This window comes from Syngnathus typhle, linkage group LG13 (genome assembly GCF_033458585.1).
Source record: "Syngnathus typhle isolate RoL2023-S1 ecotype Sweden linkage group LG13, RoL_Styp_1.0, whole genome shotgun sequence".
In the NCBI taxonomy this organism is placed as follows: domain Eukaryota; kingdom Metazoa; phylum Chordata; class Actinopteri; order Syngnathiformes; family Syngnathidae; genus Syngnathus; species Syngnathus typhle.
In genome coordinates, this window is record NC_083750.1 from 3,510,527 (window position 1) to 3,521,990 (window position 11,464).

An 11,464-nucleotide genomic window follows, 5' to 3' on the forward strand; every position below is an offset into this window, starting at 1 on the left:
AATAGTTGCGTGTTGTCTCGAGTGAAACACTGACACCGTCATAAACGTGCGCTTTCTTTCTTCTTTGAGGAGCAAAGTAATAAACTCTCGTCAACTTGACGTACGCCGCAACGCTACACGTCTGAAACTTAAAATACACGCCAGGCCAGCCTACAGGTTGAATTATTTGACTTCAAAATGAGTGGAATCGTTAGTTCTACTGTAACTACATTTTTTTCCCAAACAAGTGCCTGTACTTTAACGTAAGTGAGTAATTCTGCCACCTTTGATGCGAACGCACAGCTTGGCAAACTTTTTTTTTTTTAATTATTCTCCAAGCCCAGCAAGCTCCTCCTCCTTCTCCTCCTCCTCCTCCTGCTTCTCTTTCTTCCCCCGCTGGCTGCTTTTTACACGTCCGATCCCCCGAGGGAGCTCCAGTTGAACATTCCTGGCATTCTCGCCTTGGTCCCTCCTCCCCGCTGGCTTATTATCGGCCCGCCTGCTTCCCCCAGCAGAAGCATAAGCAGCATTTCACACAGCAGCAGCAGCAGTGAAAGGGGAGGACGCGCGTTTCGGTTCTTCAAAGTCAACCAAAAGAAAAAAGACGCACACGGAGTTGGGATTAACACCAAAACTTGGATTTCCACACAGCAGAGGAGCACTTTTCGTTATTAGGATGAGAGCCTGAGCTGGTAAGATTGACGTTCTGCTCATTTGACAAATTTTCTTTCCCCTTATCGACACAATCGACAAACATTAACTTTTCTTTTACTGCCTAAATGAGATTTCAAAGCAAGATGGAGTAAGTAAAGTCAAATTAAAACAAAGTAAAATTGATCACCGCAGGCCAGGGCTCCTTTTGTTCGTTTTTACTCCCTCCTGAGATTGGAATTTTGGCCGCATGTGTTTTTTTCCCTTGCCTGCTATGGGAAAAAGTCTCCACATTTTTATGTTGTCGCTGTTGAGAGAGTGTAGAAAAATTGCTAAAAATAATTGAATAAAATGAAAATAAAAACGAATATAAAAAATATGGAAATAAATAGAACAAATAAGCCAAATAAAATAAATACAATAAAAATAATTAAAAATAAATATGTGAAAATAATTAAAAATGATAAATGTGAAAATTATCAGATAAATACAATTAAATATGGCTGTATTTCTCTTGTGATTTTTTTTGCTTTTTCCATTTTCAGTTATTTATTTTTAATGTTGGCGCTGTGAGTCCTCCATACATATGTTTGATAGATAAACCAGATGATCCCCTCAGATGAAACGATGTACATAATCTGAATTGAAGAAGAATCATCATTCTGTGGTTTGGCTTGGCATGGCAAGCTCATTAAAAGGACTTGAGGCAAAGTGAACATGGGCCACTTTCTGTTCACAATACACTGAAAAAACTTTGGGATGTAATCTGGGTCCAGTTTGCTTTTGAACTGTCAGTTTTGTTTTAATGGAGTCAGCACAACCTCAAAGTCAGAACGATGACCTAGTTTTCAACCAATTTTGTGGTCATTCGGAGCAAAGTGAACTTAGACTACAGTGTGTTCTCATTGTCTTTATTAGGCAAACTATTTCATGCAGTTGAAACTGAATTGAGGCCATTTTTGTTGGCTGGGTGCTTTGCTTTTGGATGGTCTGATCAGTTCTTGTGCAATGTTGCTTAAAAGAGGAACCCGGGGCAAAGTGATTGAAACCACTGCTGGAGGTTGTGCGGGTCTGGATTCCTTCAGAAGAGTCTGACCAATTTATATGGCCTATTTCCCAACTTGGTTAATTCTGTTTGGGGCTGAAATCAGATCTCTTTGATTGCTATTAGCTGTCATGAAAAAGGACTATCTGTTCCAGCAACAGTTCAAAGCCAGACCACTTTCTATTCACACTGCGACGATGCCTTCAAATCAAATTGAGGTCAGAGTCTGATTTGCTTGAGTTTGTAAGCATGTGTTTGCTTTGCGAAAACACCTGTCTGCTTCAATAATGTGTCATGCCACCTCTCAACCACCTCCTCCCCATCTGTAGGTTTCACAGGCGATTGCGTGAAATCAGAAGAAGCGAATCCTCAGCGACAATCGGCATGACCTCTACCGAGGAGCAGTCCGGTATGGTCTTGCACCGGCTGATCCAGGAGCAGCTTCGCTACGGAAACCCGACAGACACCCGCACCTTACTGGCCATCCAGCAGCAGGCCCTGCGCGGAGGCAGCGGCAGCAACAGCGGCGGCGACATCGGCCGCAGCCCCCGTTCCTCTCTGGAGAGTCTCACCCAGGAGGAGCCTCCGTTCCCCCAGCTCTCGGCCAGACAAGAGCCCCAGGGCCAGGAGCACCAGGGCGACTTCCACCACTCTGAGAGCGCCTTTCAGCTCTACCAGCTCCACGGCGAGGAGCTGCCCACCTACGAGCAAGCCAAGGTTCATTCTCAGTACCTGGCCAGCCACTGGGCAGCGCCGCCCAGCCCCGCCGGGGAGTCCCGCGAGGGGGCCTTTCACCAGGAGGCGGACGAGACGGAGCACAAGTGTGCCCACGCTCGCTCCCTCAGTGAGCAGCACATGCAAATCTCTCTGGAGAGGAATGATGCAGCGGCCAAGACGGATGCGGTCAAGAGCGCTTCTCACAGCTACCCTGAGCTGGCCTACCACACCCAGTGGGGGGCAGCGGAGAAACGCCACCCTCCGCCCGAGTACTCGGCTCCTGTCCAGGGACAAGGATTTATCCTGCACCAGGCCCAGGAGCCTGTGCCGGCCCCACAGCACAGGTACAAAGAAGTGGCATGACGTGGCATCTTTGTTGCGTAAATGCATACCTGAGTCACATGAGCCTTGTTTTGAAAGTGGCGCTGGTCCAAAGGTGTTTGTAATACTTGGCATGCTGTGGCCGAAACACCTCACATGCTTGCTTTGACCTTTCCAAAATAGTAGGTTACGCCGGCCGGCCGGCCAGATGGCTGGCCAGCAAGGCCCTTTCCAAAAAGTTTGACTTTTTGTCCAAACACACTTGATGTTGCCATGTCAATCTAATCTGCCCGGGGTCTCGGCAAGCAATAGTGCCGGCTAATTTAATCCAGCTATTTCTCTGATTTCTCCGATTCTTGAAAGTGTGTCTGTAGAAATATAAAAAATAATAATCAGCTTTGCTGATGAATGGGATATATTTGATTGACATTTTTGATGGTTTCTAGAATAGTGATGTGGAAAGTCCCCAGGTAGCAAATGCTTTCTACTTGACTCTGACTTTCCGTCTTTTGAAAGCAGCGCTGGTCCAAAGATATTTGTAAGACTTGGCACACTGCGGCTGGAACACCTTACATGCTGACTTTGGCTTTTAAAAATAGTAGAGTTCCTCACTTAACATTCTTTAGCGGAGCCAGCGCGTCTGACGACCAAGGAGCCGGAATAGAGACCGTATTGTCCGAGACTTCGAGTCTCCGGACTGGCCCCGACACTCGTACAGTGGTTGGCTTGACTCCAATCCATGATGGTATCCTTTAACATAATGTCTCCACCACCCTCCCCCCACCAGGTACGTCCAGTCCGGGCCGCCGGTGGACGTCTCCTGCTACGACGCCTTTGCCGGCCTGCCCCATGCTGGCTTGGAGGAGCCCAACCAAGTGGCGCTTCTGCTGATGGAGAACGAGAGGCTAAGGCAAGAGCTTGAGGCTCATCGGGAGAAAACCGATCGAATTCAGAAGGTAACTTCTTTCATTTGGCTACTCAAAGTTTGTATCTTAAAATTTATGGATTCAACGGTGGAACGTAGGAAAGGGTCCAAAACGGCTAGCCGTGTTTGAGTTTCCATTATGACGGAAAAACAAGCTCTCTTGTTTACCGCAACAGAAATTCTGTAGCGAGCACCTCAAAAAGCAAACTGGCATTACTCCTGAAATCAAACTTTACCGACTGTGTTTCTGCCACCCGGCATAGAGAAATGATGTGTTGGCATTTAATGCGGGTCAAAAGCCAGAAAGTGCACAAAGAGCAGATGGCTGCGAACAAAAGAGCGCTTTCACTATTTCACAGCGGGCTGCCACCTGCCGCCCAAGCCCCGCCCCCTCCCAACCCCTCACCCTCAGCTGCGTGCGGGTCACCACCCCTGCAGTTGCTGGCCCCGAAAAATCGATATGGCCCCAAAGCAAATGCGCACACAATGGCACGTGCGTGAGCGACCTCGGCTCGGGCCTCGGCGCTATGCGAGGTAGCAGCCGCGAGACAACTGCTTGCTGGGCTTGGCTCTGGCGGTCCAACAGCTGTCCAAGATGGAACTTTATTGTTTGTGCCTTCTTGGTTTTTATATTGCGTCGTTTACTTGTAAGTCTATCGTGTAATATGTCTTGTCACCGTGGGATAGAGAAAACGTAATTTTGATCTCTTTGCGTGTCTCGGCATGTGAAGACGTTGACAATAAAGCAGACTTTGACTTTGACTTTGCTCAGAAAATGCTTGGGGCCAATAACCACAAGTCTTGTTCAATAGCTCCCATTGCAAATCCTCATGTGAGTCGGGACGAGCCACATTTTGCCGCCCTTGCGAATTAGTCACAAAAGGCCCAATTAGTGGATGTTCCTGAAACATCATCTCATGTTTTTTTTCCTGTCCAATCGTAATGTGGAGAAGTGGTTAGCCGTGTCATCTGTAAACAAATTCGTTTGTCCTCCCTTATGAGTTTTCCTTTTTTTTAATCGTTTCACAGTACCGCCTCCGCCTGGTTGGAAAACGTGGCTTGTGTACCGCAGTGGAAACAACTTTTTTAGTACCTCGGCCAATCTGTAAAATATCTGCGGCGTTATGTCACATGGCTCTGGCCTTGTCTCAGCTGAAAAGAATGATAACTAGCAGGGGTGGAAAGATTTCTCCCCTCTTTTTAGGCCACAGCTCTCGGTAAACATGACGTTGGATGTCGGGTTTTTTGGGAGGGTGCGGGGGGACATTTCTACAGGGCAGGCAGAGGCATGCACACCTTTCTTAAGCTGGCAACCATCCACGGGCTGCTGTGTGCTGCTCTGTGTGTGTGCGTGTGCGTGAGTGTGTGAACGCCGGCTATCAGCCCTCAAGAATGTCGATATAAATCAGTCTCACAGGGAGTGGTGCGGCCTTAAATTCCTTCTGGGAAATCTAGCATGTGCGCACAAACACACAAATTGAAATGTGTAATGTAATTGAAATGTACATAAGTACATACATACTTTATGTTCTTTGTCGCTCTAACTTTCTGGGTACTTTTCTTTCCCCCCATTGAGCCCCGCCTCATACTATGCTAAACATGCTAAAGGAAGTTTCAAAATGTGTCCATTTTCATGAAAAGAAGAGAAAGATTTATACCAGGACGTGGAATTTAGTATGTTTATTTTATTGTCAACAAAAATCATTGCTAGTTATTTTGTAGACCCCGCAAGCTACATGTTAAGGGCCCCAGTTTGAGAACCTCCTTTCTACGTCGCATAACAACAAAAAGCTGTATTCCAGTTCCTCCCTGACAGGTCAGAAGGTTAACCGAAAAATTCCTTGTCTATTTCTGTCCTCCCAGTTGGAGCAGGAAATCCAACGCATTTCCGAGGCCTACGAGAAACTCGTGCAGGGCAGCAGCAAGCGAGAGACTCTGGAGCAGACGCTGAGGAGGAGGCTAGTGGACGAAATTCGCCGGCTGCAGGATTTCAACCGGGACCTGAAGGAGAACTTGGAAAATGCCCGCACGCACGTGGCCAAAGAAGTGCAGGTGGCCGATCACAACCAGCACATCATGGCCAAACTCCTGGAGCAAAGTGAGTGCCAAAGCATCATACTTATAAACTGTGTGCTCTGAGTGATCTGGAGATTTTATTTTCATCCCTTATGTCCAACAATTAATATATTTAATATTTCAAATTACAAAGGTGTGTTTAGAAGCAGTACGTGGCGGGAATTGAGACTGTTTACCTAAGCTGACAGTTAGCTGAGCTTCTTCCATTTCTTCTTTGTTGTATTTTCGGCAGTCTGCATGGCCCTGCCTCTCAGGTCAGTTTTGGTACCGCAACAGACATCTGCGTGTGTGTGGGTGGTGCAGACATTTTCCTCATGTGTGGGCACTCTCACATTTTGGGTTAAAATGTTAAAAATCTGCGTGTGCAACCCGCTGTGGTATCTCCATTATAATCAACATTTCCGATAGGATTAAAATGGCGCACAAATTCAGGAATATTCCTTGCGTAACCTCCATATCCTCTTTGGAAGGCTTTAGAAAATTCAAGGCAGCTCTTGAAGTGAAATGAGGTGACAGGAATGCCTCCTGTTGTTGAGGTGCTCCCCCCATCAAGTCGTAGTCGAGTGTCTGTGTTTGTGAGGCCTCGATGAGGAACGCCAAAGCGCTCCCTTGCTATGTGGGTCAAAGGGATGGGGCGGCTTTCTCCCCCGTCTTTCCCTCTGTCCTTCGCTCGGCATTCCGCAAGTGCTTTGCTAAATGAACGCGGGCCACCGTGGAGATTTTTTTTTTCTGCTGGGGTGGAGGGAAAAGATTTTTGAGATTCTAAAACTGGGGTGTCAAACTCACATTTGCACAGGTATGCTTGCTTATAAAGACAATAAAGAAAGTCCTTTACCCCCGTAAATATGACAGGAATAGTTTTGGAAATTCACTTGAGATATCTTTCTTATTTTATATTATTTTATGATTTATGTGGCATTCAAAGATACCTCTTTTATTTTATATTATTTTATGATTTATGTGGAATTCAGACACACGTGGTAGTTAGTTGTGTTTACTCGTAATGAAGATTATGAGGGGGGGTTCTTGCGAAACTCACTGGACCTAAACATTTTGAAAGCCTGTGTTGTAGACTCTTAATAATGCTTTTGTCTTCCTTGGCAGACGAAGAGCAGAACGCGGAACGGGAGCGCATGGAGCGCGAAGCCGAGCGACTGCGTGCGGCGGCCGAGGAGCAGAGCGTCCGCAGTAGGAGGCTGGAGGAGGCCCTGGAGGCAGCCCGGGGGCGAGGCCGGCAGCTGGAGGAGGAGCTGCGGCGCAAGAGAGCCTATGTGGAGAAGGTGGAGCGGCTCCAGAGCGCCCTGGCTCAGCTGCAGTCTACCTGTGAGAAACGTGAGCGCCTGGAGTTGAAGCTCAGGACGCGCCTGGAGCAGGAGCTCCGCAGCTTGAGGGCTCAGCAGGTAGCTTAGCTCAGATCAGCCATGACGCTCGGCCATTTTGCTCGGGTACTCAATGAAAGACAATAATATGGATGGCAAAGTCACAAGTCCCGCTATTTTCTTAAACAGCGCCAGTCGCAACCACCTGGAGTGACCATGGGTTCCCTCCAAGAGCGTCTGCGGGAGCGCGAGGAACGCATTCTGGCGCTGGAGGCCGACATGGTGCGCTGGGAGCAGAAGTACCTGGAGGAGAGCACCATGAGACAGTTTGCCATGGAGGTGGCTGCCACCGCTGCTGCGCAGAGGTACGCGCTGTCTGCAAATTCTTTTAACTCCTTAAGACGGACAAATCTAATGATAAACCAAAATTCTCCTCCACAAAAAAAATCAGCACTCACTGTATAGTACAAAGAAACATAAACATAATAACCTAGCTTGTAAGCCAAGGTACACATGACATTAAGAGCTTAAACCAGAAGTGTGTGAAGTCCAGCTTGGTGGTGATTAACAAACCGCTTCAGTTTTTTTTTTTTTTATAGACACTGCCTCTTATTCTAATAAAACCAAACATGACCCACATTAAAAGCCCACAAGAAAAAGTGACAACTGTGGAACATAACACACTAAGTTAAATGCTTGAAGATGCTACTTAGCATTTGAAATAGTTTTGTGTGAAAAAAAAAAAAAAGGAAATCCCTTATTGTTTTTACCAATGAAATTGTAAATACATTTTAATTTTGAAAAAAAAAAACCACTAGTTCTTGATGAAAAAGAAATACCTTATGTTTAAATGTTACAAAATATGACAATCCTTTTCATAGATATCATATCTCTAACCTCTTGCTAATGCTAACACGGCAGGCAAAACCTAGCTCCTCTTCCACGTACAGGGCTCTTTGATTGTTACAGAAATAATTTGTGAGGGTTTGCAAAAGTGCAAAAGGTCATTTGTGGCCATTTTTGCAGAGACACTACCATCATCAACCACTCGCCTTGCCACTCCTCCAATAACAGTTTCAACGAAGACCTGCCAGTTGCCGACTTTCGGAATCAGGAAATGGAGAACAGGTGGGAACCGTTGCAGAGAATCTTTTTTGCCTAATTAGTACGCTGGCCAGAAGCTGATGTGCATCCTCCATTTTGTCTCTCAGGATCCGTGCTCTCTACGCTCAAATCTTGGAAAAGGACGCCGTGATCAAGATCCTCACCCAGCGGCTGCACCAGGACCAGGGGCGCAAGGACGAGCAGAGCCCCCGCACCAACCTCCTGAGCGTGGCCGGGGCGCCCCTGAGGCTGGCCTGCTCCACGCCCTCCATTTTTACAGCCAAGACTGCAGCCAAGAGTCGAGGTGAGGAGCCATTTCCATGTTGATCCCTAATTTAGGCTTGGATTAACAGAAGATGACTTGTTGAGGAATTCTGAGCCGAGTTTACTTTTCCACCTCCCGATTTAAATCCTGATGTCATTTCCGTAGGTAAGAGTCTGTCCGACGACCAGACGTTGCCATTTTCCGCTCAGTCGGAGCCCAACACGCTGGAACGGCAGACAGAGGCAACCAAAGGCGGCGAGGCCGCCGGCGTCAGCAAGCTCAGCGCCGGTGAGTAACCACCCAAATATGTGCCTCGTAAACACAAGGAACTTCACTCTGCGTTTTTTTAAAAAACATTTTTTATGTTGTTTTAAGTGTTGCATGAGGGACTACTGCACGTTTTTGGAATCAGCACTATTAAAAAAAAAAAGTTGCCTGTTGGCCATGATGGCCGCTCTTGTTGTTAAAGTACACTGTGGCTTCTGAGATACCATCTGGAGCGTACGCGCGCTTAAGAAATGATGAACATCTTGCCGACTGAGCACATTTTTCCACGAAAGCCCATTGGAGTGTGGAAAAGCTGTTAACCTTCAGTCACTGATAGCAGATCGACCTCCGCTTTGACACCCCCCCCCCCTTATTTTCTTTTTTGTTCTCAACATATTTGTACACGTAATCAGACAACGGAAGAATGCGATTTCGGTAGGTTGTAAAAAAAAAAAAAGAACTTGGGCAATTATGCTATTAGGCTAGCAAAATGTAACTTTGTACCAATGATTGAGCAATAATTTGGTTTGGTCTTCCCAGTTGAGTAAACTGATTTAGGTTTTTGGGGGGCAAGTTGGCCATTTCCTCCGGTTCCTAATAGAAATGATCCAATTTTTCCGCAGATAAGACAACGCCAAAGAAGTTGCTATTAAACCCATTCAGAGGCCTGGAGGAGTTGGAATCGGAAGCCGTGGAGATCTTTATCTAAAAGGAGCCAACGGTGTGAGGAAGAATTCCCAACATGTGTGAAGTCTGTCACAGGAAGAAGATATCGGACGTAAGAGGCTGGGAAAGAAAAGAAACGAGGCTGCTTTTGACAAGGAAGAGCCGTGCTCTCACTTGCGGCCGCGGGCGGTCGGTCGGTCGGTCGGCCCAGGACTCTTCCCAGGTACTTGGACAGTATTTCGGATGGAGCTTGGCGCGTGGAGGCCAACATATTTATAGAATTTCTGCTTCCTCCCAATTGAATTTCGCCAATCCAGTGAATGACAAAGCTGCGTATTTAACTTCCCAAATATGCGCCGTCTGTCTCTTACTGTAAATATTGTAAATATTCAGCATTCCCAACCCACCGACAAAATGTGGATTTTTTGTTTTGTTAACCTGAGTAACCTCAATTTCGTCCCAGTTGCTCACTAATTTATGACAGAAACACTGTTCAGTCACTCGAGTTTTGCGCGTTTCCAACGTCTTGGCAGCTGGTTCTCCTAAGGCCGACAAACACGTGAACGCATGTGATTTGTTGTATAAACGTATCTTTTTTTTTTTTTTCTTCAAAACTGACACAGACCTAATGTTGTTTGTAGATGTGTGTGAGGAGGCTTGAGCTTAACCGTAGCTGGTTAGCTAGCGTGCACTCTCACCTCGTGCGACTGTTCGGCCGGTCCGAATGCCATTTGGGGGAGGCTTGACAAACGACAACGTGTTTTGTGTTTACTGTGATCCTCTGAAATAACAAACAGGTTACTAATTATTATTATTGTTATTACGTATATTTTTATTCAGAGATCTGTATTATTCTTATTGTAGATAATAAGAGTGCTTTGAGCAGGACGCCAAAGAGTTAATGTATTTTTTTTTTTTTTAAGTTATGTGCCGACAATCGCGGTAAAAGTCAAAAAGTTGGACACAACCGAGCGAGTGTTGACTTCAGCAGTCATTTCTGTCAAAGTTTGCAGCGTTATGAAGGTTTTAACAGCTGAATTTCACTCGACATTTCATAAAACAATAAAATATTTGAATTTACAAAAGCTGCTTTGGAATCATTCCAGCCATGCTCAGTGCTCACAAAAACAATGAGTCAACCAGTCAAGGAGACACTTGATTCATGTCATTCATCGACTTCACTATAATAATTGGACTGGAATTGAGCAGTTCCCCACTGTACGACCAACGTCAATCTGGTGTCTGTTAAAGTTTATTCTGACTGATTATTCTTCTCTTTCTTTTTTTTAATTCCCACGATCTGTTCAAAAAATGGTCAGGCCGAAGAATCGGAAGTGGTTCAACCTGACGTCAACGTTGACTCATTAAAAATAAGTTGGATGTCCTTTGATTGCCAGGGCGCCCTCATATTTTTGTGACCTTTCGGCGCAGGCTTATAAAAAGAAGCCGGATCGTGCCAAATCCTCCCTATTCTCGTCCACCAAATGGTTGCTGCCTCACGTTGATAGCGTACATCCTCATTCCAGCGCTGAGCACGAGAAGCAGACTCATTCCTCATTCGTGACGACCAGATCCGCATTCTTGTCAGTTCTCGGTGCGGCCTCCTTGCCACCCGAGCAAGGTGCGTGCTCGTCGTGCTCGGCATTCCCTTTGCAACACCTTATACGGGACAAAGAAAGGCGCTCGGCCCCTCCCGGATTAGCCACTCGTGCTATTTGAAATTCCTCCGCCCGGTACTTCGACCTTTGCCGGCAACATGTGCTGCATTCCTACACACAAATGTTTTTCTTTTTTTTGATACACCGGCCGCACCCACTCTGAGCGTTTAGAATCTATTTTCAAGAGGCGAGCAAGAAGATAGGATTTGAGATGGTTGAATTTAGAGCCCTGTTGTTTTGGTTCAAATGGTACGCCCTAACGGTTTCGGGTTTGGGCCGAGCCTCAATCGTCACTGCCGATGACGCATGAACGTGACTCATCGGTTTAAGGCCCATAAAAACGCAGCGACATCGTAAAGTTGCGGCAAAGTTAAAATTAAAATGTTGTCTTAAATTTGACACGCGTGAAGAGTGTCAATTTGAATGATTTAAAAAGAAAAAGAGAGCACCACCATTTTTTCAAAATGGCTT

At 46.2% G+C, this 11,464-nt stretch overlaps 1 protein-coding gene across 1 annotated transcript; it reads left to right on the plus strand.

Annotated features, from left to right (window-relative positions):
- The first annotated feature begins 412 nt into the window (after window positions 1-412).
- On the plus strand, window positions 413-10,420 carry LOC133165731 (angiomotin-like 2a). Its single transcript, XM_061295588.1, has 10 exons — window positions 413-671; window positions 2,005-2,736; window positions 3,501-3,669; window positions 5,502-5,736; window positions 6,819-7,114; window positions 7,223-7,398; window positions 8,060-8,161; window positions 8,245-8,441; window positions 8,568-8,690; window positions 9,293-10,420. The coding sequence occupies exons 2-10, from the start codon at window positions 2,060-2,062 to the stop codon at window positions 9,376-9,378; spliced, it is 2,061 nt and encodes a 686-aa protein (XP_061151572.1). The 5' UTR covers window positions 413-671; window positions 2,005-2,059; the 3' UTR covers window positions 9,379-10,420.
- The last annotated feature ends 1,044 nt before the right edge of the window (window positions 10,421-11,464 follow it).